Source organism: Augochlora pura, chromosome 7, assembly GCF_028453695.1.
Source record: "Augochlora pura isolate Apur16 chromosome 7, APUR_v2.2.1, whole genome shotgun sequence".
Taxonomy (NCBI): domain Eukaryota; kingdom Metazoa; phylum Arthropoda; class Insecta; order Hymenoptera; family Halictidae; genus Augochlora; species Augochlora pura.
Window position 1 is genome coordinate 15,775,187 of NC_135778.1, and position 27,939 is coordinate 15,803,125.

At 32.9% G+C, this 27,939-nt stretch overlaps 6 protein-coding genes across 17 annotated transcripts; 3 read left to right on the forward strand and 3 right to left on the reverse strand.

Annotated features, from left to right (window-relative positions):
• Window positions 1-192: 192 nt before the first annotated feature.
• On the reverse strand, window positions 193-4,238 carry LOC144472658 (armadillo repeat-containing protein 8). Its single transcript, XM_078185950.1, has 9 exons — window positions 4,183-4,238; window positions 3,768-3,996; window positions 3,568-3,641; window positions 2,595-3,045; window positions 2,016-2,510; window positions 1,666-1,954; window positions 1,041-1,564; window positions 486-652; window positions 193-335 (listed from the first exon to the last, which is right to left on the reverse strand). Exons 2-9 carry the CDS (start codon window positions 3,792-3,794, stop codon window positions 299-301), a joined length of 2,064 nt encoding a protein of 687 aa, XP_078042076.1. The 5' UTR covers window positions 3,795-3,996; window positions 4,183-4,238; the 3' UTR covers window positions 193-298.
• A 76-nt stretch (window positions 4,239-4,314) lies between these two features.
• On the forward strand, window positions 4,315-5,968 carry LOC144472452 (uncharacterized). The gene is made up of 2 exons (XM_078185559.1): window positions 4,315-4,474; window positions 4,669-5,968. Exons 1-2 carry the CDS (start codon window positions 4,406-4,408, stop codon window positions 5,854-5,856), a joined length of 1,257 nt encoding a protein of 418 aa, XP_078041685.1. The 5' UTR covers window positions 4,315-4,405; the 3' UTR covers window positions 5,857-5,968.
• Window positions 5,969-6,133: 165 nt separating this feature from the next.
• Window positions 6,134-8,275, forward strand: LOC144471915 (uncharacterized). The gene is made up of 4 exons (XM_078184471.1): window positions 6,134-6,301; window positions 6,376-7,460; window positions 7,533-7,720; window positions 7,809-8,275. The coding sequence occupies exons 1-4, from the start codon at window positions 6,205-6,207 to the stop codon at window positions 8,083-8,085; spliced, it is 1,647 nt and encodes a 548-aa protein (XP_078040597.1). The 5' UTR covers window positions 6,134-6,204; the 3' UTR covers window positions 8,086-8,275.
• Window positions 8,276-9,105: 830 nt separating this feature from the next.
• On the reverse strand, window positions 9,106-11,047 carry Bem46 (abhydrolase domain containing 13-like protein Bem46). Its single transcript, XM_078184480.1, has 5 exons — window positions 10,490-11,047; window positions 10,178-10,409; window positions 9,859-10,052; window positions 9,611-9,771; window positions 9,106-9,488 (listed from the first exon to the last, which is right to left on the reverse strand). The coding sequence occupies exons 1-5, from the start codon at window positions 10,653-10,655 to the stop codon at window positions 9,216-9,218; spliced, it is 1,026 nt and encodes a 341-aa protein (XP_078040606.1). The 5' UTR covers window positions 10,656-11,047; the 3' UTR covers window positions 9,106-9,215.
• Window positions 11,048-11,557: 510 nt separating this feature from the next.
• Window positions 11,558-13,933, forward strand: Pgls (6-phosphogluconolactonase). Of its 6 annotated transcripts, XR_013494357.1 has the most exons (6): window positions 11,558-11,646; window positions 12,083-12,277; window positions 12,521-12,721; window positions 12,800-13,083; window positions 13,175-13,355; window positions 13,771-13,933. XR_013494357.1 is itself a non-coding variant. In XM_078184482.1 (5 exons), the coding sequence occupies exons 2-5, from the start codon at window positions 12,157-12,159 to the stop codon at window positions 13,292-13,294; spliced, it is 726 nt and encodes a 241-aa protein (XP_078040608.1). In that variant the 5' UTR covers window positions 11,558-11,646; window positions 12,083-12,156; the 3' UTR covers window positions 13,295-13,933. The 6 variants fall into 6 exon arrangements, 5 of the variants coding, with proteins under 5 accessions (XP_078040608.1, XP_078040612.1, XP_078040609.1 ...); XM_078184482.1 differs by having other exon boundaries at window positions 13,175-13,933; XM_078184486.1 differs by lacking the exon at window positions 11,558-11,646 and adding an exon at window positions 11,683-11,701 and having other exon boundaries at window positions 13,175-13,933.
• Window positions 13,934-14,094: 161 nt separating this feature from the next.
• Window positions 14,095-27,875, reverse strand: Scamc (Short Calcium-binding Mitochondrial Carrier). Of its 7 annotated transcripts, none has more exons than XM_078184473.1 (10): window positions 27,642-27,875; window positions 27,159-27,519; window positions 26,348-26,474; window positions 25,703-25,790; window positions 25,342-25,453; window positions 17,271-17,429; window positions 16,921-17,178; window positions 16,668-16,835; window positions 16,340-16,594; window positions 14,095-16,260 (listed from the first exon to the last, which is right to left on the reverse strand). In XM_078184473.1, the coding sequence occupies exons 2-10, from the start codon at window positions 27,348-27,350 to the stop codon at window positions 16,186-16,188; spliced, it is 1,434 nt and encodes a 477-aa protein (XP_078040599.1). In that variant the 5' UTR covers window positions 27,351-27,519; window positions 27,642-27,875; the 3' UTR covers window positions 14,095-16,185. The 7 variants fall into 7 exon arrangements, with proteins under 7 accessions (XP_078040599.1, XP_078040600.1, XP_078040604.1 ...); XM_078184474.1 differs by having other exon boundaries at window positions 27,159-27,568; XM_078184478.1 differs by lacking the exons at window positions 25,342-25,453; window positions 25,703-25,790; window positions 26,348-26,474; window positions 27,159-27,519; window positions 27,642-27,875 and adding exons at window positions 22,078-22,149; window positions 22,213-22,442.
• Between the last annotated feature and the right edge of the window lie 64 nt (window positions 27,876-27,939).

Here is a 27,939-nt window from a genome sequence, read left to right on the forward strand (position 1 = left end):
CGTGTTTTAAAAATTTGTGAAGCAATTAATTTATATGTGCTACATACATTTTTGTTCCTTTTAAATATACAGAAACGTTCAATACCGTTTTCTTATTTAAATTAAAAAGTACATACAATATAAACAGATTACATCGTCGGGGGTTATCGTTTTTTGTATTTTTTTTCTATATAAATATAAAATGCTTATGCATTAACATAGTACAGGATCACAGAGTTAACACCAAAATATAATTGTATTTCAAGTATAAAAGAACTCTAAATCAAAACCTAATTTGCGTCGGTAATGTGTTTGCAGTTTAGGCATCATAGAATTGTGCCATGCAAGTTTTGACCCTGAAACGAAAACAATCAGAAGTTGTTAAAAGAGTAAATATTTTCATAAAAATGGATTACTCTATCGTAATCTTACGGAACAATCAACCCACAATCACATTTAAAAGTTAAAGGGAAGATAGAAAATTGAATAATAGTCTCTAGTCTTACTTATCAAATAATTGATGTTCCTTGGTATGCCGCAATTGTTGTAAAATACGATGAAAGCCTAATTCCCTTAAACGTGCTTGCCGCTGCGCAGCTCCAGGTTCATCTTTCCAGACTAGGTTGATCACACACAGCACAGCTGCAACTTGCAGCTTTATATTGTTATGCATCTAAACATCAGTATCAAAATATCTATAAACTGGTATTGTCGTTTCAATTTATTGTTAATTATTGATAACTTTCTAACGAAGTATTTTAGTCTAGAAGCTAGTCTCTAAAATGTGTACCTAAAACAATTACATTATTTTGAAACCTGGAAAACAATTTTGGCAGTGTTCCAAATATAATAAGTTTTTTAAATTTAAAGCTCATATTTTATTAAAACATAAATGAAAGTGTACTCAAAAGTCCGATGGGAAAAGTTTTCTAGACTAGAATACTAATTAAGTTACAGAAAGTCCAGAAATCACTAAACTAATGTTATACTATTCTAATAAAGAAAAATATTAAAAATAAAAGCTTAAAAATTGTAAAAAAAAACAATGTTTTTCAGCGAACCATATAATCCATAAGTTTTTTAAGCACATCTTCATTAGCCATAATGTGGTCCTTTGCTCGATTGCCGTCGGCCACATTCGCCAAAATACAGAGAGCTTGCTCTTTTACATCCGCTGGATGTCTTGGGTCTTCCAGAACCAATATAACGGCTTGCATAACATGTGCAGCATGTTCACCCATTATACGGTCAATGTGAGCGCTTGTGGAAAGTAAATTTCGTAAAAGACCCAGTGTCTTCATTAAAATTGGTATATCTTGGTCAGCCAGAAGGCAGAAAATTTGATCGGTACCCAAGCAAGATAAGATCTGTAACTTTACTTGTTGTTCAGCTTGGAAAGCGACATTCATCAATGCCCAAATTCCATTTAATCGTAAAGCTGGCGTGCACCGTTTCGTTAGTGAACATAGTAATTCTATTCCCCCAGACTCGAGAATTGGTTCTTTGCTTGGACTAAATTCCAGTAATAAGTTACATAAGGTACTCGAGGCAACAGTTAATAAATCAATTTCACTTTCGCCTCTCCCTATATAATACAATTACATTAATTATTAATTATATAGTTCGTATTACATGATACATAATTTCGTTATCGATATAATTAATAAAGGTAGTATTATATTTTACCCTCCAGTCCCTTATCCGCTCCATGTAACAACTGCATAAGTGGTCTCCAAACAGCATGGTCTTGAAAACTTGTTCGTAGCTGTTGAACGCTTCTAGAGAGTGAATGTAGACATCTAACTGCTGCTAGACGTACATGACCTCCAGGATCTTGAAGACCCGACACTACTTGTTCCATGAGATTCTCCTTCTCTATGATACGCTTTCGAATATCTTCATCATTTGCACTAAGAGACGCGAATGCCCTAAATGCAGCTTGTCGCATATCCTGTGTTAAGGTTGCATCCAGTACCTAAAAATTGAAATAATGTGAAAAATATAAAAATGATACATTTATAATATATTGGACTTACATGTGGATGAGGTCGTAACAATTCTGCAAGTGTTGGAATTAAATGATTACTAATAGAAGCTAAACGTTGTAATTCGGTATTGACCTCGGTAAGAAAAGCTAATGTTTCTGCCGCGGCTACCCTTTCACGTGGCGGACGATCCCGATAACAAAGTCTCACCAAACAGGGTAAAGCACGATAAATAATTCTGGGATCTTTACACAATAGAACTCCAGTTCTATGCATGTACGTAACACATCTGGCTGCTTCAAGTTGAATCAGCGAGCTTTTCTCGCGGCCCATTAATTGTCCTAGCGCTACAGGTACATGTCTACCTTGTACTGTATTACTGGTAGATGCCGAGGCAACCATAACACACACCCTGTAATTTTTGTAACACATATTTGCTAGACAAGCCAAAGCCGATAATTGTACATCAGGTAATGGGGAATCCAATTGCATTGCTAATATTCTTACTGCACCCCCTTCTGATAACGCGTTTTGTTCTTCTGTTGTCTGAGTAGGAATAACATTAATTATATTATTATTATAATTATATAATTATTATTTTGTATTATTAGGCAACTTTTAATTATTTACCTTGCATGCTGTTGTTAAAATTGTTGCAACACAAATTTGAGAAGTTACAGATCGATTTGCTAATGATACTAATCTGGGCACCAATGCAGGATCTTGATATATTGAGTGAACTGGTGCTGCCGGATGTTGAAATACTGTACGTAAACATCGTAAACATGCTTCAAGTAACAAATCTGTTACTTTTGGCTTTCCTTCTAAAGGTGCGTCTGAAGCTGGTGTAGATAATAAAACCTGAAAAAGCAATGGCACTACACCAAGATCTATAAGTGCCAATACATGTTGATCCGTTCCTTTAGCTAAGGAACCTAATGTCACGGCAGATTCAAGTCTTATACGATCTTCAATGGTGCCTGATGAGTCTCCAAGCAGCTGCAATAATCTAGGTACTACTCCTTGAGCAATTACTGAACCCTTTTGTCTGTTGCTACCAATGACTGAATTTTTTAGACATCTGTAAAATAAAGATATACAAATAAAAATTAATACAGATGGACAGCAAAGACATAAAATATCATAATTAAAGATGTCAGTTATAATTGAGAATAGTAACATTAATATTGATTGTAAAACATAAATGGATATGTGTTATAAAAACAGAATAAAACTGCAATATTTTTCACACATAACAAAATGTATTATGTTTAGTGTATTCATATGATTAAATTTTTAGTTCGACCCATTGCACTACATGTAGTATGCAGCTTGTTAGTTATATAGTTCTTAAACTATAAACATTTTGAAACTGTGTCAATAGTCTAGTTAAGTCTTCAAAAGATTAACCACGGTCAACTTATCTTTAAAAAACTAAGAAAATATCGTACAAAATAACAAAAAGTGCGTCATTCGATATGGTGCCAATTATATATATTTAACAAACACTTCTGATAAAAGAATAATCGTGACTTTTATACATATAAAAGAAGTAAAAGATTCAAACAGACAAATGTAGAGGTTAAGTAAAATTTTCACTCACATAATAGCTTCCAAACATTTCTGGGGATCTGGCGAGTACAGTTCATCGATGTAACTTCTGGAGCTCTCCACATCCTGTCACACAATCAGACAGTCACGTATCTTTTAGAATTTCACAACAGAAACGAGAAAACCAGCTTAGAGTGTCAAAAGCAGAAGGAAACCGGTAACACCTACGCTTTTCCGATGTTGTACGCTTACCATGAACGGCTGCATCACCGAGACCATACTTTCTTCCTTTCCCTTTTACATAAAGGAATCACAACGTTCACTCACAAAAATCCTGAATCAATTGACCGATTACCACGAGGAATCGTCGAACCGAGTTCGTTTGTTACGTGAACGCTCACTGTTTCATCTGGCAAGATTTACGTTCCGAAAAAAGTTTTCACCAACCTTAGGATTGCCACCATCATGTATACAATTGTATCTAGTAAAGTAGAAACCACCACAAAATGTAAGAATTTTCTATAAATGTCAATCGGAGATATAAATGAATCGGATGTTACAACTTTTATGATTTGCTATTTAAAAAATTCAATTCTTGAACATTTGTTAAACAATTACAATTTTTTAACGAATAATTTTACAATACGGATATGCAGAATATATATACCATTTATTATAAAAAGTTATACACGCATTGCAATTAATTTATATTTTAATTTTTTCAATTGCAAATTTTTTCCACTCGCGCATCATAGTAACTTTTGTACAACTACTGGCAGTATTGAACGCTAAATGGCGCGCACTTGTTCAAGGGAAAGGTTCAAAAGGTTGTGTTAACTGATTGTAACCAGTAAACCTATTAATAAATTTTTTATCTAATCGAATTAAATATGATCATGGAATCGTTGCACGAATATTTAGAAACTGTGGATGGATACGTATTCGATGATGATAAACTGGTAAACGCATTGATCACCATTTACTGACCTAATTTTCCGTTAATATTTGTTTTCATGTTTTCTATGTATAATGATTTGATAAAATTTTAATGTTTTTTGACATCCAGAATTATACTTCTACAATACTACTATAGTATTACACTGCATTGGAATCCTAAATTATACTTCGTTTTAACATAATTTTCAATTTGTAGGTAACATATAAATGGTTAAGTAAAGAGCTGGAAGTTCATGTAAACATTGCCAAGCAGATCTTATGGGAATTCTGGCAACAGAAAAAGGATGAGAAGACTTTCGTCTGTACTTTCTTAATAATGGGTATTTTAAAAGATAGTGGTATACGCGTAGAAGTCGTAAAGGAAAAAGATTTAGCACTAGCAAAAGATAAGTTCACCACTATTTTATTCGAACATATTTATAGTCTTCAGAAAGCACTTCCTGATATACAGACACTAGGACTGGCTGAAGATGGAGACATTAAATACAGTGGTATTAAGTGCCTTGAAAATAATGAACGTAGTGCTGAGGAAATGCATTCCATACGTTGGGGTGTTGCTGCAACAGAAATACCATCAGTTTCTGTTGCACAAACATCTGCAGCTGTACCTATTAAAGAAAAAGAAGTAAAGAGTCCAGAGAAAAAATTAGATGTAAAGAAGAATGATCAAAAGAAAGGTTTTAATAATCTTTTTGGGAAAGCTGTTAATAAACAGAAGAGTCCACCCTCAACATTGTTTTCTAAATCAGAAAAAACGAATTCTTCTAAGCAAACAAAACAATTACCCAAAAAAGATACGGTTGAGTCATCTAAAAAGAACAATCAGAAAGGTGGACTCAATAACTTTCTACAGCAAGCGAAGAACCAAGTAACACCTGAACATCCAGCATCTTCAGAGCCTGATAAAGCTAGAAAAGAAAGCGTAAAGGAAAAAGTTACTTCTGAAAAAGAAACTAATCAACAGAAAAGTACACGTGGGAAAAAGCGCAACAGAAGTAAAGACACTAATGCCAATGTTAAAAGACGGAAACGTATTGCTATACAGAGTGATTCTAGTGAAGAATCTCGATCATCTGATGAAGATGAAGAAAAAATTTCACCTTCACCTTCTCCGGAGAAAGTTTTACCTGTCAGAAAGCTTTCTCTATCTCCACCAAAAGTCAAACATGAGGGTGGAAAACGAAAGGTTTTAAAAATGGTAGATAAAACGTTTGAAGAGGATGGATACCTGGTTACCAAAAAGGTGCATGTTTATGAAAGTTGCTCTGAAGAAGAACCAGAGGTAATACAGAAGAAATCAGTAACACCCGAATCTCATCCTGAACCAAAAGGGAAGAAAAGCACAAAGCAGACAACTCTAATGAACTTTTTCAAGAAATCATAGCACGTATTTTCGTTCTCCATAGCTTCAAGCAGAGATATTAATATTGTTATACTTTATAGTACTCTTAAGCAACATGTAAAATATGAATAAAGTTTGTGATTTCAATAAGGAATACAGTTACACACATATATATATATAATTATCTGAAGTTTGAGATTATTCATCGAATCTTAGCAGTAGATATTATGAAATAGATACCTACTCACCTGTCAAATACAGTTATCAGATATGTTATCATAAGTAAAAGTAAACGTGTGCTACACCCTCTATAGCATGAGTAATAGCAACCACACTCTGATTGTCACAGTATAAAGTATCTCAGCTCTGAATTAAGTTAAAATCTACGTAATGGCTATTTATTTGTATTTAACTAGTTTTTATTTTTTATTTATAATAACCACCTGTATGGGTGATATATGTTTGACATGTAAATGTACAACTACTCGTAAGTAAAATGCTTCTATTTTTACAATTACTTAAATAATGTATGAAAATTCTAATTTCAATATATATCAATAGATGATGGATCAATTTATGACTGTAGTGAGAAGTATTTAGCTAACCAGGATGTACTCTATGTTTATCTAATGATGTTAGATCACACTCAAGCATTTGAAAAACTTAGTCTGTCAAGGAATGATATAGTTCATTTATCAGAAAACTTTCTAAAAACGTTGAAATTTTTAAAGAGCTTAGATTTATCAGAAAATTTAATAGAAGAAATATATACAGAAAAATTCAAAGATTTTTATAAACTTGAAAATTTAAATTTCTCTAGAAATAACTTAACTGTATTTGATACTTCATTACTAAAAGTTCTTCCAACACTATTAACATTAGATCTTAGTCATAATCATATCAATTTGATAAAACATGAAATAGATGGAACTGTAACACAACTTAGTTCTTTAAATCTGTCTCATAATAATATATCTAATTTACCCAACAACTTTTTTGATTCATTATCAAATCTACAATATTTGGATCTTTCATTTAATAAAATCCATAACTTGGAATATGACACTTTAATACATCTAAATTCTTTAAAAGTTGTTTCGATAAACAATAATTTTCTGACATCGTTGGATATTATAAAATTTCCAAAATCTTTGACAAAACTGTCCACTGGATATAATTTAATAAAAGAGATAAATTATGCATTGTCTCAAATTGAAGTATTAAATATAGAATTCAATTGTATTTCTAAAGTAGAATCAAATATAACAATGTTTAAGCATTTGCGACATTTGAATATCAGTGGAAATAAGATACAATATTTTCCAAACATTTCACTTAAAAATTTAACAACTTTGGATTTATCTTATAACATGTTAACTCATATTCCTAAATTATCTATGCACAATTTGCCATCACTTATTCAACTTAGTGTTAGTGAAAATCCTATTAAAAATTTAAACTTTTTCTATCCTTTAAAATTGGAAACATTTGTTGCTAGTAATTTAAATATGCTAGAAACTATAGATGAAGGTACATTCACAAACTTATCTTCTCCATTAAATAAATGTATTAATCTGACTATATCCAACAATGAAAAGTTGTTTACTGTCCATGAGGATGTTTTGGATCATCTACGTTTATGTTCAGTAAGTTTTATAAATTACTTATTCATTATAATTTAGTAGCTAATTAATTGTGTTTTTTTTTATTACCATCAGTTGGATTTAAGTAATAATAACATCAGTTATATTGGATCAAAATTGATTTTACGTAATAGTAGTTTTACAATGCAAGAAGTAAATCTACAAGGTAATCCATTTAAATGCAATTGTTCATTACAATGGTTACTAAACGATATAGTACCAAGGCTACACTCTACAGATCCTCAACTTCTAGACAATTTAAGGTACACATTTCTATAGATTAATATTAAGAATTATAATTATACTTTAAAAATATTTTAAATGAAACATGTATTTTTTATACTTTATTAGATGTGCTTGGCCTCCACACTTATCAAACATAAGAATGATACATTGGTATGGCTGGACTCATCCAGTTTTCTGTAGTAATATGTCAGACTTTAACAATAAGTTCTCAATGAATGCAGCAGTGTTAAGTGGTAATCAAGTGATAACATTTGAAACTAGCCCTGGTTTACTTGCTGCTTTAGGAGTAACTATAGGATTATTATCAATTTTGATGATAGTGGGTATGATTTGGACACGAAAATTGATTCTAAAAAGGAGAAGAAGCAATAGAAAATTTTGACACTTATTTTTATATATTATACAAATATTCATATTATGTTTTCTACATGTTCTCCATGATTGGAGAATTCGACATTTTGTAAAAACATATCTTCATCTAAAAAATTGAATATTAAATATTTAACATGTACAATTATTTATAGTATTTTTTGGAATTGTTAGAGATTTCTAACAAATAAAATTATGATTGAAATTGCACATTTGTTTTAATTTAATTTGTACATTAAAATCATTCATACCACAATAGTCATAATAAAATATATTTTAATAATGGCACAGTCATGTGTTTTATTTTTACATAGTTTATTTACTATTTTCTTACCGTTTAAAATTACAAAAGCTATATTTCTTGAACTAATTACGCAATGTAACAAGTACAAATTTTACATAGTTATTAAAATTATGGTTTTAGAAAACTTCAGAAATGCATAAGATTTCTTGCGATGAAGAAATAAAAAAAATTTCAATTGTTATAGACAACTTCATGTTAAAAAATTTATTACATTGGAATACTATTAGACTAATAAGATTATAGAAAGATTAAAAATGTTCACTTTTAATACTCGATATAGTATAAATATATACATATATACATATATTTTAAATTTATCAAAAAACAGAAATAAATACATGCACACACATGTATATATAATCCTAAATATTCATACATAAATACATTAGCACTCATGTTAAATATGTATACATTTAAATATAAAAACAGTCGATAAAGTTTAAATTAATAAAGTTTAAATCTTGACATACCCAATCTGTCGAATTCGTACAGATAAAGATCTAAGTATTGGAAGGACTTGAATCTTATTGGATCATTTGGAAACTTTAGTCAAGATGAATGCTTTTACTAGACTTAGAATAATTCGTTGATTTCTGATATTATATTTTCTGTGATATTCCTAATTTGTATTCGTTATCACAACTTACACGAAACAAGATTGATCCCAGTTAATTATGAGAGAATTATAACTATAATAAAATTAATGATCACAATAGAAATTGATAAATATATTCGCCAGTATTGAACTCTATTTCTTAAAATACATATGAACGTAGTAGTGAACAACATAGAAAATATAGTCATTGCTTTGGACAAAAAGTAAGCATAATAGTTTCTGATTATATATCATCTATTTGCCAATGTGTAGATGTCACTTGAGCAGGAGGGTTCTCTCTCAACTCGTTCAAGAAAGTACATATGTTTTGGTAGTATCCTGGCTGACACCAAGTTTCATTATGTGTGCCACCTGTGACTTGAAGTATTTTCTTGCATGAACTTCTACAATTCTTATATAAATCTTGCATCATACGTGGTGGTACTAGTGTATCCGCCAATCCAGAAATAAATAATGTAGGTACTGTGACTGACCGTACTTTAAGAATTGACAAATACTGTAAAGAAAATTTAATTAATCAATAAATACACACACACACACAGATATATATAACTTATTTTGATAATACTGAGAAAGAAACATTTGTTAAGATACATTGTTGTACAAAACACAATTTACCTTATTTTTATATAAAAAGAGAGGAAGATATTGTAAAAATTTCAATCCAAATAGCAATGCAGCCATATCTGGAATGCTGGTAAAGGTGTTCTCTAGAATTAGACACCAAATTTTTTGAGAATTCTCTGGTTTTGTAGCTAAATTAATAGCTACTGCTCCGCCTGCAAAGACAAATATAATTTATGTAATAAATTACAAGCATAAATAAACATTTTTAGTATAAGTCATTTATTTAAACTATGTATTACCTAAAGATCGTCCAAATACAATTATCTCATTAGTATTTATGTCTGTTCGATTACATAAATATTCAATTCCAGCACAAGCATCCATATATAAGCCTTCTTCAGATGGTGAACCTTGCGATAATCCATATCCCCTATACTCCAGCATTAATATATTACACTGGACAGTATAGTGTAAATCAACTGCATTCTGCAACCTAAAATGTTTATTAAGAAAGGTTAAATATCATTTATTCTTTTCATTTTCCTGTACAATGTACTATTATACTTTAAGTATAGAATTCTATGATACTATTGCAAATAAAGTATTTAAATTACTGACCTATGTCCCATATTACCAGCATTGCCATGCAGAAACAATAAGGTAGGCACCTTTTTTGCTTTGTCTTCTGGTTTAGAAATAAAGAACATATGCAATATTGTACCATCTCCTGATCTAGTGTATATACTCTGATAAGGTAAATTAAATAGTGAAGGTGCAGGAACATATACTCGAGAATTAGCTGGCCATTCTGGACGATACACAAGCTGATCTTCTCTGTGATACAGTATACCTGTAAAGATAAATTAACATTTTTATTCAATACTGTTAAAAAATATCGAATTTGTATAAGTAAGTTGTGATTGAATGTACCTGTCGTAGCAAAACAAAGAAGAAAAAAAGCCGATATTCCACCATACAACCAGTATAAAAGAAAACAAGCAAGTATGTAAGTTCCACAAAAAGCCCAACATTTCATAGCTATATTTCCTAATACACGAATGGGTTTACTGCGAGCAAGACGAACACAGAATGACATGATTGCTCTGCAATACTTCCGATTAATTGAATCGTATGCATTTAATGTATTTTTGGTTTTGTCTATATACTACTATTCATCGTAATATTATCCCAATATTTCGTGTACCCAAGTGTGTCAGTAATCATTAGAAACTCTATAACCTCTAACTTCTATCAAAAACTAATTGTACAGGGCTATTCATTTAACTCGGAACTCTGTACATATTGCAATCCAAACGCAAGTGGCAGTGTCGGAGTGGCAAGTGGCAACAGCGCAAAGCACGTCACGTACATTATATGGATACTACACATACAGTTGTCTCTCAATTCAAGAACTTTATCTTCTCCCAATTCATGAACAGTTTAGAGAGAGAATCAAGAGAAACAGAACGAACCCAGCGAGCTCTATGTGCGAATGTCCGCACAGGCAAAATAGCGAGGCCGTTTTACTTTACCCTGCTTGCGGTCTTACTCTTATCGCGCATCCGTATGCCTGGCGCTTCATTTGAAACACGCGTCGAGGTATTTGATTAGTACTTTTCACCACATAGAATTTTCGATCATACATTTATGTTTTGAATTAATTTTTAATACTGTAATTTTCCATAATTCACAATTCATATTTTGTATTATACCACATAAACATCGCTACATACAATGTATAGAAGCAAGTTGTCAGCCAATCTGACCTAAAAGGGACTTTTCTTCCTTTCTCTAATATCGTATTGAATCTCTTGAACTACGCGACATTATACAGCTTATACAGAGAATTGCGTTATGGGCATAGTGTATGTAGAATAGTGGGATCTACTGCTGTATACTTTTCTTACGCCCTAAGATAGCGTATAAAAAAAATTTCTATATCGAACCTCGCTAACTGATCAAGCTGCGGCCTGGAAGTATCAGTTCTATGAAAGCGTGCATGTATTGAACGGTTAGCGCTGTTGCCACGCATGTTTTCTCTCTGTTCCTACCTCACGCGACAGATTCTAAGTTACGTGAACAACGTTGTAAGTATAATGTATATGTTCTTCGATACTAAGTTACATTTTGATTGATAAGTAGGTATGTTTTGATTTACGAAGAAAATCTCATAAGAAGATTAATATAGTTTTTATTTGAGAAATATTGAATCAATATATCAATAAAATTGATATTGTAAGAGAATGAATGTGTTCGTTATAGGTTATGTCAATTAAATGACTGGTACTCTGCACAATTTTTTTCCTACAAAGCAATCCATATTGTGATCTCACGTTATATGAAAATATGTCTTTTACGTAAAATAAATTAGGATACCAATCATAATTACGTTCGGAAGGTTGTTAATCGTAAGATCCTCACGTGTCATTGTCAGTATTTAATGTAATGCATATATATTGTGATTACATGTTAACCAATGCTTTGCAACTATATAATACCACCTTGCATCTTTAAATTTCCTAGTTAGTTCCACTCAACACACCGGGCTTACGCATGATTAAAAATTTGAAAGCTGTCTAAAAAAACGATCGCAAATAATGGAGAAAATAATAATCGTCCCTCGGGACGGATCTGTGGTGTCAAGTTTGTCTAACCTCCTTCAAACAAGTGCCGACGAAGCACTTGCTAATGGTGATACGTTCAAAGTTGGATTATCAGGTGACATATCTCAATTCACTATCGATAATAATTGATAATTCTCAAAATTTTTGTAATTACATATGTTATTGTTTTATTTTGCAAGATACATTTGATTTCACTGCCTTTGAAATGTAAAAATTTATAGATTATAAGTGGTGTGGAATTCACTGTACTTCTTTTCAAGACTTTACTATTTACTTGAAGAAATTGTTTTGTACATTGAAAATTTTTGTTTCATAACGAAATGTTCATATGTATCAGGGGGGTCTTTGGTGCAACTATTGGCTCAGAGTTTACCCAGCCTCACAACTGACTGGACTAAATGGTACTTTTTCTTCTGCGATGAAAGAGTTGTCCCTTTTGACAATAATGATTCGACTTATGGAGAATATAGAGCAAAATTAATAGGAAAAATACCAGTTACAGAGGATCAATTCATAAAAATTAATGCAGATTTATCTGGTAAAATGATAATTCTTAGAATCTATTTTTCCATTCAAATATTTGTTTCTGTTATTTCATAGATTATCCTATTTATAGCTGAAGAAGCTGCAAAAGATTATATTAAGAAGATGTCCGTTTTCTTTCCTCCTGATCGTGTTCCATGTTTTGATGTACTTCTCTTGGGATTGGGTCCTGATGGACATACATGTTCACTCTTTCCTGACCATAAGGTTTTAAATGAAGCGAGCTTATGGGTCTGTCCAATTAATGACTCTCCCAAGCCACCTCCATCTCGTATTACACTCACACTCCCTGTAATAAATAATGCTAAAAAATGCATATTTGCTATTACTGGATCTAGCAAAGCTGAAGTTATTAAGGTGATTATATAATTGAAATTATACCGAACGTTTTTCTGATTATATTTATGTAGAAGCCATATTTTTATTCTCACAATTTAATATCTCACAGAAAATCTTGCAAGATAGAGAAAATTTACCAGCTGCTCGTGTACAGCCACAAAACGGAGTATTGTATTGGATCCTAGATGAAGATGCTGCAAAATTTTTACAGTCTAAAGATCTTTCCTAAAACCGTCTATGATATTCCACACTGATACCATATTCTTGGGCTTACTATTTTGTATACATATGTATGTGCATTTTACTTAAAATAATATTTAATAGATAAGGGTAGTTTAAAAAAGGAATTCTGAGAATTTTGTGCTGAAATGTCAGTTTGACATTACATAGTATTTAAAATATATTAGGTTGTTCTATCAGGCACATAAGAATAATTTTCTGATATTTCATTTTTTTTTCATTTATATATATATTTGTATATACTGAATAAAGTTTTGATACAAGATGATATATTTTACATCACTTTACTATTAGTTATTACTGTGAAAACGTGCAATATAATCATCAACAAAATTAGTAAACAAATATTACAAAATTCGTATAAAAACTAATTGCTCCAGTAATAAATGAAATATGTTCCTAATAAATGTACAAGCATTCAGTATACACTGGCTCTGTATTGGTCTTTCGTTTTTTCTTTTTTAGTGGGTGCATTGTAGTGGCTATATTTATTTTTACTTAAAAATAAAAATACAATTAACAAAAGGACAAGAACATTTTAGATTAATAAACATGTATAGTTCAATCTGCTTCTATTTTGTAACAACTTTTTAATAAAAAATATATACATGAGATGAATAAAATATTATTTTAAGAACTTGTATCTTTGTTAAGATATAAATAAAATAAAATAGATATTTGCCCAGTCATTATGCACGCAAATTTTGTAACAACAATGGATTACAAATAAATTTATTAACACATTATTTCAAATACGATTACAATAATGATAGAATACAAAGTACACAATTTCAATAATAAAAATTCTATTTAATACTGAATTCAAGAAGATACAATTTAATTAGCAAAATAATAACGTAGAATTTCTACACAATTATTTTATTTGCAAGAAGAAATATCATGTCATCTTTTGTGTACAGGAATAGATATATCAAGAATAACATAATTATATAATTGTTTGACAAATCATAAAAGGTATTCTTTGGTGAATGATATAAAACTGTAGTAGTAGGTAAATAGGTAATACAGTAAAAAGTGACTATTTTTATATGAAGCACAACTTATGTATATTCTTAAATGGAATTAATATAAATATTATTAATATATACATATATGTATAATAGGTTGAGGCAGGAAGATCGTTAGTATCATGTAATTAAACATGCATACATAATCTGCTGCTACCAGTCAAAATCGACAACCAGTGTTAACTACTTAGGAACCAAATTGTTTTACAATAATGTATAAATTATGTTTATTCTTTACAAAAGTCTTACGTATACATGAACATCGAGCTATAAAAAGAACCAAAATATTTCTCACCAATTCGCAATATTTCCGAATTTAGAGTGGATATCAATTTTGGAAAAAATTGTATAATACTATTGTATAATGTCTTTGATTTTTACGTAGTATACTAAAAAAAATTTTGTATAGCTCACTTTTAACTTATAAGAATTATTTACAAAGTATTTCTTCTGAAAATATCATGACTGTCTTATAACGTAAAATTACACCAAATGTTAACTCGAATTACAATATTTTCCTGTAAAATGTACTTAAAATGTAAATGCTAGAATTACCCAAAACGCGGGTTCTGTGATTTTGCATTTAAGCTTATTTTTGCCCGTGTGAAAGTTGATGGAAAATAGTGATAAGGTCTTCTAATTTTATAAAAGCTGTTCAATAATAGCTCGCGTTCATCCAGAATGCATTACGAAGATTACAGACCATTACCACCATCACTTGTCATTTGTAATTATTCTTGCTATTACTTCAAGGAGTAAAAGTGAATAGACGCGACTATAAATACTATTTTGCGACGATATTTATAATATACACGATATACACACCTTGTTTATAAAATTCAATAGTTAAAGGATGAATTATGTTGGAACAAACGTGTGACAAGTAACGCCGTTTGTAAAGTAAGTTTTAAGACATGAACTATAAAAAAGATCGATGAAACGTACAGTTTTTTCATTGCAATTCACAGCATAATATTTTGGTTGCCGAGAGATTATTGTTAATATTTGACGAGAAAAGTTAAAAGAAAAGTTTAAATAAATTTTCTTATAATCGATTGAATGTTATGCTCTGAATCACAATTTCCAATTTAGCTTATAACCATACATATCACAGTATCAATATAACCCTACTCCCCCCCTCTATTTTCACAATTTGTAACATTTTCTAGTGTATTTGTTAAGGAATACAGTCGTTTACATTTTGATCAAACCATGTTTCGTATTACCAATACATATATATACATATACATATATATATATATATGTTAATTCGTTTTTAGAAGTATTTTAAATTGTGTGTGAAAAATTTCATTTTCTTTTACATTTTAATAACTAAAAAAGAAAATAAAATGAAATTAAATCGTAATACTTCTTTTTTGAAGATATTTGTACTATCATTTCTATTTTGAAATTACAGATCTACATATTCGTTCCGTTTCTTAGAGAAAAAAATATGAACGAAAGTTATCAACAGGGACTATAATCAAATCATTAATGCCATCTACCGAACATATATATGCACAAGGTACATGTACAAATAAATCAGAAATTATTTAAAAATCCCTATACTGGCCATTTTATTACAATTAGTCTCTTGATTGAAATCTTTCACAAACGTGTATTAATTGGTATACGACGATAGCTTGATACGTCCAGGAAAAATAGAAATGGTGAACGTTTAAATAATTGAAAAAGCCTCAAGTTAACAATAAATAAGCGACGTTACGTTCAACAAAGGGCAGAATGTGCCAGAATTGCTTATTACACTAGCCGATGATTGAATGGCTTATATATCTTAGATAGATTTAGAGAATAATTTAATGAAATTAATATTACCTAATATAAATCTTCATCACGTCATATTGACACCTAATAGCCCTCTGAAGTTCTCGTAGACTATATAACTAATTGATACAGCTGGAGCCACCTGAAATAAAGAACAGATAGTTTACACATATCCCCCATAAAATATGGTTGATGTAACTTTGTAATTAATCATGATGTACCTTCAAGAAATTTGGTGTTAAACCTCTGTATAATCCACGGACACCTTCTTTTCTAATAATATCTTTAAAAACACCAACCATGGTGTTAGGAGATTTATCTGGAGAGATATCGGCTTGCAATCGTGTCCTAACTAAAGCTAACGGATATGAACACACTTGACCAGCTGTGCTAGAAGCGGTTCCGCATAGTAATAATATCCAAAACGGCGGCGGTTCGTTTTTGTCGTGTGTACGTAAATACCTATTTTTTAAAGTCTATAAGGAAAATATAAATATTAACATCATAATATCTATTACATAAATTTGTACATCAACTATAAATACCTACTTCATATACAGCCAAGTCAATGCCAGCATATGGAAGTATCCCTATTAAATTCGGGATATAACCTTTATAAAATGATTTCAGACCTCCTTGACTATATATTTTTTTTGTTGCATCAAGTAAACCGGCAAATTCACCAGTTTTTCTAAGTGCAAATCTAGTTTTGAGTACCTAAAACAATAATTATAACATTAACATAAAGTATGTAGAATGAATATATATTACTATTATATCATATAAATAGGAATATTAATACCTCCAACGGATATATGGCTGACTGACTGATTCCTCCGGCTAAAGATCCTGCCATTAATCGTTCATACAGTCCCAGCTCCCGAACGTCATTTCCTTTAATTGCTCTTTTAATTTGTTCATATGCCATAAACTTCAGCGCGCTTTCAGGTCCGATTTTAAGTACATTTATACCGTTCCCTCTCCACAGGCTAGTCGACCCCCCTTCACGGAGCATGTACCTGAAGCAACTCATTATTTTGCAGTGTCGAGTTCCGTGTACCTGAAATTATATGGCTTCGTCATAAATTTCATTAAAATCGGCGCTATTATATTTCACCAATATTCCTCATGATGTTTATTTTGTAAGCTCACCTGCAAGTACACTTTAATCCGATCCAAAGGCGCAGTACACGTACGTGAAACGGCACCCGCTACACCACCGGACACCAAGTGTCGCCACCACATTCCAGAGACCATTTCGCTAGTCGTGAAATCTTCGGGGACGCCAATGTCCTCTCCAATATCCATATACTGAAAATCATCATTAAAATTATATAACAAATTTTATCATTTACAATACATTTCAATCTCGATCGCATCGCGGTTTTACAGTAGTGTACGCATTATGTACCGATAAAGGGTAACTGCCTTGTATTTGAAGACAGTCCATGACGCGAAAAATTGAATTTCGCTTGGATATGTCGAGGATATATGATTCGCGAATGATTACTTCTAATAGTCATGTTCCACACGTTTCAACGTCAGTTTCATTCAATTCTTTTTCATAGCTTTTTTTCTTTCACATCGTACGCGCATGCGCATAATATGATCTTGTACACGCGGTACACGAATTATGCGTGTCCGGCAGCTGTTCGAACGAACGTATTCGTTTCACATTATTATCCTCGTGTAAAATGAACAGGGAGGAATCAGAGAAATAAAGGCTACGCCAGACTGTTATCCGCTTTGTACTCAAAGAAGCCAGTATTAACTAGTTAGCATCATGGGTTATGTTAAAATCAGAACCACGAACCAGACCATACTCGATTTGGTAGTCGCGAGTTGGAGCACGACATGTCAGATAATTCTTGAACTCCGAACAGCTGTAATTTTTACCCAGACGTCGTGAAGTATGCGGTGCTCGATTTTCGACTGTCTTATCTATCACAGACTTTACATCACTTTGTTTTCTACGTGTGACAATAATAATACTTTCAATCACCACCGTTCACTTCAAAACAATTCAAAATGCGCGCCACTAGAAACGACCTTGACTATTTCAACATATATGCGCAAGAAAACTATTTAGAAAACAGTTTGGCAACGATCTGGTTTTGGACAATCGAAGAGTGAAAGTTCATACAAATCGGCAACCAACATTCTTTCGGCGAAGATCAAAAACGAAACTCCGCTTCGTATTCGTTCGTCACCCGTATGAAAGGTCGAAAAGAAAAAAAGGAATGTATATGAATACATTATATCTTTTTTAAATTGAAAAATTAGACAGACTTTGAGACTGTTCAAGACATGAAACTATAAAATTACTATAAAAATTGTTTGACATGGAAAAGAAGAATGAAAAATGATAACATCAAATAATTAAAATTGGATGATTAATTTACGTCCCTTCCAATATTTTATCATGTCTTGAGGAATCTACCGATACCTCTACGATTTCTGTTAACGGTCGCACTATCGACAATACTTAGTACTTACGTGGACTTGTTAATAACTTGGTTAGTTGACGATTTAAGTAGCTACAATTATCATAGCTGGTGGTTATTGCTAACAGTTTTATGTTAACATCGGTGCAAATGTTAGTATTATAGTCTGCTTGGAATTGGAACAAAAAACTGTTATATCACCGATTGGGTATGCCAGATATTTCGATAAGTAAAGTGAAGGTAAATGCTGTCATAGCACGTGTTAATTGCGTGCGCGGCGCAGTAATAATCCAAATCTTTTATTTCCGAGATTTATCACATCGAAATCTTCTACAATAGAAAACACGAATGGACAGGTAGCTTCTACAAACAGGACCGTACCGTGATGTTAGTAGACCCTTTGTATTTTTATACTGGATCCACCTCTTTCACATTGTTCCGCGCTATTGAATTTCGTTACGCTTAAGTCGAGGTTTAATCCTGTTTTTATAGATACTATGTTCGACTATGTACACGTGCTGGATTAAAATTTTTAAATACAGAAATCGCTAGACGAAATTACTTCAAGGAAGCCAGATTTATTGTCGGGTTTCAATGAATTAGATTTTGAGCTTGTAGATCTTCCATTGATTACACAAGCAGCCTCTATCGATATTCCTACGTAAGAAAAATCGTAAAACATTTGATGGTTAATTGTTCGACTAAACCAACTTGAAACTTGTCGAGAAAAATACACATCGAAATTTCTCGGAATATATTTAAATATTTTAGAAAACAGCACAAGTACCATCCTTTAATAATAGACGGAAAATCGTGGTGCGGAAAGTATTTAAGATATCATTAGGGAAACAAAAACTCAAGAAGCGTTTTATCTCTTAGCGGTCGTGTTATGGCAGCAAGCGTAGACGCGAAAAAAATTCCAACACTTGAATAAATCTGAACAAATACGTCACTTCGTGCAGTACGAGGATGACGTTGAAATCGACGTCCACGGTATCCATCATCTGCGTATAGGAGAAAAATATTAATCGGATCGCAGTATCTTTGGTTTTAGTTGAAGCAATTTCAAGCACAACTGGAAAGAAGAAGAAACGTGCAGCTTTCTGCGGTTATGTTGGGCTATGTGCCAACAGATTGCAGTTGGTGTCTCGCCCAATGTCGGCATCAAATCCACTACTATTTAGGTAATACCTTGCACAGCTTAAAGCACGCTGGTCACGAGACTGATTATTTTAATGCTGGTTGGATGACAAGAAAAGAGAATTTGCGGGAATGCCCCCCAAAAAACAGACATTGTAACGTGTTTGACTTCACATTAGAACTTTAACCACATATGTAACAAACCAGATATGTAAAGGGTATATCATATTTCTTAATTGTGTATGATATTGATATCGTGAAATTCAATATTATTTACTGAACTTCGGCACACAAACAATGTTCACGTTACGTAACAAGTAATTCTTCAGCAAATGACAAATTACAGCAACAATTTAACTTCATGTTGTAAATTGGCTATTATTAATGTAAAACATTCATATTTACTACAATCTATATTGACTGAATAATGGAAGGATCTATATTGGCTGAATCATTCCACATTAATATATTGTAATCACCTTTTGAATATTACTTTTGCATATACTAACATATTTGCAATGTATGAGGTCCGCCAGTCTACAGTTAGATAAAGAATTTTATGGTAGAAATAATGGCCTCACAATTGAAAGTTGTAAAATGAAAATTTCGCTTTCTCAAAATAATAAAATTCCAGCTTATAGATAATCGCGCATACGAAGCATTTGGGTTAAAAAGATTTATTGATAAGATTGACAAAAGAATCGTATGTACAGTATAGACATTAATTATTTGAAACTTCCATTAGTATTACAATTAATCTTCTCAATATCATTAGAAATAATCTGCTACACATGGCAAAAATACAAACGGCAATAATGATGGTTTGAAATTATGAGGAAATCGATATCGCAAGTCGAGTGTCAGATAACAATCGTCCGGTCTCCGATTGAGAATAGGTTTCGTATTGAAGTACGGCATATGAATGATCGCTATAATAATGCCAATGCTTCTTTATGATATGACTTTAAATATTACTTTTTTCACTTCGTAAAAAATTATCTACTTAGCGTAAAGTGAAGAAAAAAATTGCTGTACAATATTCTAGATTTGCATAAATATTTTTTTTGTGTAAAAGTCATGAAAAATGTAAAAAAAATTATCCTCGGCAAGTGACATACATTTTATGCAACTATTTGTTTTTAATACTATTACGTGTGGAATTTCAAACTTATGCAATGTCGCTGACATAATGCAATATTCCCGCGCACGTGTCTTCTAGCATTAATTTAATAATAAAAGACTATAACTTAACACTGTGATATATAGTTATAAATTATTATACGATTTATGTGAAACAATACAATGTTCGTTACGAATAAATGACTTTACTTTCATGAAAGATTTAAATATGTTATAATCTGATCTATAGATAAAACTAATTGTACGATTTATGTTCATGATTTCTCTAAATTTCATTTCAATTTCATTTAGTTTAATGAATCATAAGTTCCGTGGTTTTATTTCTCATCCATTCGAACCATTCTATACCTGTATAAGAATGTTCCCGCGCGAATCTACTACTTCCAGTGACAGCAACGTTCAATTAGAATGATCTTGAACAAAGTGGAGAAGCGATAGAAAATTTTACACTCGCGATTAATCATCGCTTTATACGTTTTAACAAATTCAATAATTTGTCAATATGTGATGATTTAACGGCATGTGATGCTCGAGCTACAATTTAAAAAGCAGACACCTAACACAATAGCGTAAGCGCGGAGATATAGGACACGTGTTGTCCAGTCTAGCTACTGTCAGTTATTGCCGGTTTACTCATTCTAATTACTTAATCATTTTCAATTCCACGAATTTGTATATGCACGCATCTAGACAAAGTGGTTGTAAATACTTTATATCGTTTTAACTTTAAAACAACATCGCGTCATCGATTGCTCGATAATTAGCATCCGATATACAAATATTTGCTTCGTATTGATGCAAATGTTCCAGACATTTATCAGTCGGAATGAATTTCGCAAGAATGTTGCCCGAGCGTTCAAGAATATAAGAAACGGTACTCTTGAACTTTCGCTTTCCCTTACCGCCACGTGATATTTTCGCAGAATCTCCATAACCTCCAATCGACTCAGTAGACAGAAATTTGTATTAATATATCAAAATTCCCTGTATCTAACCTAAAAATTCATTTCGGAATGCGAATCTCAATCAACACATGTCACACGACAAAATTCAGATTTTATTATTAAAAATTATCAAAATTAAACTTTTTTGCATTTAGATTTCGCATTTGAAATTCTATTTTAAATGCGGAATAGAGGTTAGAACCACAATGCAATTCCCGGCCGGATTTGGACTCGTTGCCCCTTTGTGTGTCCATAGATAGCTACATTAAATCAGCATGGTGAGACACTCACCCGTTGCAGAAGCTCATGATAGCCTTGAAGAAATTCCTCGCAAACCTGACAGGTAGATGGAACGCTCTCGTGCTTCAAAAAGCCCGGTTTTTTAAATGTGTACATCCCTTCAGTGTATAACGGGAATCAACTTACGGTTTTCACCAGAAATTTTGTGTTTCCCTTCTACCGGAAAACTAGACTAGAACGCGACAGGATTCGTACGGTTATGTCAACTTTAAATACCCTCGAATCGGATTTATTTGAAGACACGTGATTAGCGAAGGGAATCGGTAACGAACGAGCAATTATTTGACGATTCATATGTACAACGAATCGAACAAAAACGAGCCTCGCCACGAACCAGCGATTCGAAAGCTCGGAGTCCGATCTCGAGACTGAAGAGAAGATCGTGAAAGAATGGTGGGGGAAACAGACCGAAGATATCGGTTCATCCGGGGATGCCCCCACCATGATTTTACAATGTCTACTCTGTAGTGTGCGTCACATAATACGTACATATACGTATATGCATCAAGCAGAATACCTGTCAGAATGTGTATGTATGCACATGAATCGACTTCAGGTATTTTAAATCTGAGTAAGATTTCGTGCAAATGATTTCAAGTATTGGTAGCGATATCAGATACTATAGAGTTGGGATAAATCATAAAAATAGAAAAGGAACAATGTGAAACGTTTCAAATACGTATTTAATATATCGTTTTGCGATGAAAGTTTTCGGAAAAGTGGTCATAATATTTGAGAGAATAAATTTATTTTCGCTTTAATTATCGTTCGCAAGTATCATAGTAAAATTTTAAGTAATGGATGTTTAAAATAAGTCGCTGTATTAATAATATATATGGAAATACGTTATATTAATCACGTATAGATGTTTCAGAATGTTTAAACAGGGGAAAGTGCAATTGGAAACATGAATGAGCATGTAATTACAATTTCTACAATCCAATCCTCAACGGGACGTCGAATAATCAAATATTACAGAAATTTAATTGTGTTTTAATCGAGTCTCGACCGGTATGAGAAGAATACGTAATACACGTGGCCCCTTTCCACGTGAAAGTCAACCATCCAGACTTGTGAATCGAATGTAGTAACTGCGGATACAGAGGTTTTTCCCCGTAACTATAAAACGACAACTATTTCCGCGAATTTTATCGGAGTAGATCGGTATAGATATAAGGAAGTGGATACAAGGGAAAGATAAAAATTTGTTTATACTAAATTGATTTAATGTCCGCGGACGTGTGCAGTACGCATGCGAAGTATACGCTCTGACTAATGCCAATGCCTTACGGTAGTGCAGCCACATTACGGAAATACACGTAGAATAATGAAGTGCGTCATCCTTTGAGGAAACTAAGGCTAGACTGAACGGTGAATAAATTTACTCCTCCGAACAGGCACACATTGGCACACGAGTGCAACTCGTGATACACTCGAAAAGCTTGAAATAACTTCAATTTGCAAGGGAACATAGAATTCGCTATTTGTAAAACTACTTTTAGAAATAACGTAAATGTCTTACTTGCGTCGATGGTTAATTAGAGGGAACATAAAGTGTTGGTCCACGCAGACAGAAGTCTTAAAATTTATGACGACAAGTTTTTGAGGCGGCGCTGCCTCTAGGCCTAGGGCTCCAAAGATCTGTGGTACAGCACTATTGTCGGTCTGTATCCAGCAGACGATGACCTCACAGCCTAGCACATACGGCTGACGAAACGTTGAGAGTTATTTCGCCACCCTAAGAAAGCCCGCCGCATACGATCAAGTTCGAACTAGAAAATGTTATAAGAGTACCGCGTTCCATTAAACGTCACTCATTAATTCGTCTATGAGAAAGTTCGATTTAATTTCTTGTCTGAGTACTCCATACACTTTTTCAAATACTTTTAACATAAAATAGTATTTATCATTCGTTTTTGTGGTAATTGAAAAGAGGAAAACAATTGTAATGCAACTTGCGTAGTATATTTGTTCACACAGAGAAAAGAAAGGTCTAATTAGGCACAGTTATGCGGTAGGTATAGTATAGTTGTGTTAGGTCTATGTTTCATCGATAACGACTGACACGCAAGTAACCGCGAATATCTCAAATTCAAGTATTTTTCTTCCATTGTCACTGTTAATAAATAAAACATATATTTTAATGTTGATCCGTTTACATGACATGTATCTATCGTGTGTGCTATACCTATGCATCGTGTCAGGGTTACAAATTCCGCGAGAACATAATGTTACGTGGGCAATTTCTTAATGGAAATAAGTTTGAACACTTAGTTGAAGTATATCCGATTTCAAAATCACTCTCAATGCAAGTTTCACTCGGTAACCGTTTCGAAAACCGAATTACATCTTTAGAAAGCGCATCGCTCGATTTGCAACCCTTCCAACTCCCAACTACAATGAGGGTAAGCGGTTATGCAGGTAAAAAGGAGGTGGTTTGAGAACGCATGCGCGTGAAACGTGAGCGTTTGTATTGCGCTTGCGCGTACGAACCGAATCGACGAGTAGTAGTGGCTCGCTTAACATAGCAGGGAAAGGTACTGGAAACAGCTGGCAGATTATCAAGGTCTATTCGAATGACAGCCACACGTCACACCTCCGGTCGAGCCCCCTCTGTCGACCAATGAAAGGCCCGGATTCGACTCGATCTTTTACCACTTCTACACATGCAAACTACATCCACGAGTTCATCGGACAATGGCTATCTAGTGGGCAGCAAACGCATAGAGCCATTTGCGCAGCTGCGTTTGTGTTTCTTCAATTAAGTATAAATGTCGTACTTTTACTACTTGTTCAAACAGCTGGATTGCCGTTTGTAGGCAATTCGCATATATTAATTTGGAAATAAAAAGGGCCAAGACAAAAATAAAGACACTACGGAAGCTCGTTCGTAACAATTTATTAAATAAATTATTTCAATTTTCTTATGTCTGTTGGTAAGTTTGTTCCATATATGTATATGTGCTATATGAATGATACACGATTTTAGTCTGTGTGGAAGCCCAATGACTATTGAAAGGTTGACTGTATATGTTTATTTAAATTGATGGAGGCCATCATGTGCAAAATGTTAGATTAATTGTTTAATAGAATCGTAGTGAATTTTATAGTATGTTTTGTGCATTGTTAAAGTATTTTGTTAAAAAATTGAATGAAAAAGAAAGACAACGTATTTATTTTACGTTATCCTATTTTTATGTACTACTTTCTAATATTACAGTTATGCTAATAGTAGAATCGTGTGAACATACTTACGTTCGTATGATGCCAGTATTCGATGAGACCCAGGAGATCGGTACTTGGTGCATAAAGTAGAAAATCTCGCCACTCGTTGAAGCTAATAGTAAGACTTCCATCTTTGTCCATTCTATAAATTGGATAATATAAGTAATGTAAATCGATAGCGATGAAAAATGTTGAAAATAAAATCATTTTATCTTGAAATATTATAAATAAGAAAGATGTTTGTATCAATGTATCAATCCCCGTACACAAAGCTGCGATGACTCATGCTATTGTCGGCTGAGTAGTGTATTGTTTTAACTATACGTTCTACTCAACTAGACTTTATTCAAACGATCTGCACAAAAGCAATTGTTATTACGCAAAAACCTACCGTTGCAATAATTTCTTCGCTTCGTCGTAGTCCATCTTTACACCTAGCTCTTCAAACGATCTTATTAATTCCTCCAAATCAATTTTTCCTGCAAACATAAATTTTGTGTCACAATGCGAGCGACATAAAGAAAAGAAAAAAAAATGTATTTTCTGCGATAATAGTCGGTTATGTGCCAATATCAAATTAATAACACGACACAATGATGCACAATGACAACGAAATTTCCGCGATGACGTTTTCTCTAATTTATAAAATCACGGAAGTTTATGTCACACAATGTTCTAAATGATCGATAACGAACTGTAATAAAATTATATTGCGTCAAAAATTTAATGAAACATAATATGGCCTTGAGGCGGCCTTAACCCTCGGATCGTAGACATCATTATCTACTGTTACATATGATGACGCGATGGGTGATGCTTGCTTATCCGGAACACACGGTAGATAATGAATCTTTTCTGTGTCTCCGGGTTGAAACGAGTTCAAGATCATATGACAAAATTCGAATATAGTAATTTTTCAACAAATTAAAATATATTAGAATCTACAATATAAATTATTTAAAGTAAATCAATTTTATTATGATTATAAAATTGCAATTATACAATATTTCTTATTTATTATTTTAGCTTTACTCACCGTCCTTATTTTTGTCAAGATGAGTGAATTGTAGACGCAAATTCTTTTCATGCTCGCGGACATAATGTATGAATTCCGCGAGACTAATATCGCCACTTTTTGTGCTGTCCGAACGAGCTAAAAATTCCTGAAAAGATACAATTACCGTAACCTCGGAATTCGAGAAATGCTTATCATCGTATTGAAATTAAAATAAATAACACGTAAAAATTTTGGTATGATTATCATTACACTTAAACAAAATCGGAATCTATATTAAGATATACAGTGAAATGTATTTATTTTAGGGGTTCATTGAAAACACAATAATTATATGTACATTAGCTTTCTAACAAACTTTTAAACATTTAATATTAGAGTGAACATTATACTGTAATAAAATTTGAACATTCGAATAGTTTATAACACTTAAACTAAGAAATTAATATTTTTGAATTGAGTGCTTGTGTGCTAAATCGCGTTACAATCACTTCATTATTTAAGTGATTAAAGACTTTTAATTTTATGTAACATCTGCAGTGTGCGATTAATGGGTGTACAAGTGTACATGCGTACATGCGTCTTCATAGGACGAATAATTTAATTTTCATTATACCAAAATTTTTAAAGAAAATGTAGCTACGTTGAATAAAGCGATAAGATTAATGTGATCGATGTAGTGACGATTAATTTATAATTATTAGTTTACGACTAATCTATTAGGAATATGAAATGTAAAATGCACATGCGACATCCGCAGTACACTTGGTTCGGTCACACGTTGGCGCCTACATCGAAGAATAGATATCGCAAATTTTCAAATTCAGCTTACCTCGGCATAGTATTTGTCGACTCCGACCTCGCGGAGAGCCTTCGACAAATCTTTCACGTCGATCTTTCCATTCCCGTCTTGATCTAATTTTTGAAATATCTTTTCGAGTCGTTCCTCATCTTCCGCCGGCAATTCATGTAGATAGTGCGGTGGCATTACGCCGAGCACAGCACTTCCTCGATTACCGGGCATGCTTCTGTTACGTTACGTCCTATATTCTCCAAATATTGTCGAATACTTCCTCACAACAGTATCCTTACACACATATACGCAGGCACGTCACCGTTATTTTCTTCCGTTCCCTTTCTATTTCTCGAGGCTACAGGTCTCGGTATCCACTTGCCGAATTTTTCTACGATCACTGCACGGAACGTTTCGATCGTTAAATAAACTTACGAGAAAACTCATAGCTGCAACACACACGTGGCTGGCGAGCAGTATGCATTGATTTTCCTTGAATAACTGGCACGTTTTTCTACCTACCGAGTAACGTAATCCTGCGTGCGGCAATCACGTCGTCAACATTTACGCATTCTCACTCAATACTTGGCTACAGTGAAGATCAATGTCGACCGCGGGAAAGGGCTCGGGGCTCCACACCCTTCCTCGTCGTATAATTCCACTGAAATCGACCGTGTACATTCACTGTATAACACTGACACTGAACCACACTAAGCGAACTGTGTGCCTTCCTCTCACGCTTGGCACCTTACAACCGTTTATGCGTAACTGACTACATACTCCAGTGTCACTGGAACTCTGGAACTAGAATCTCCTGAAT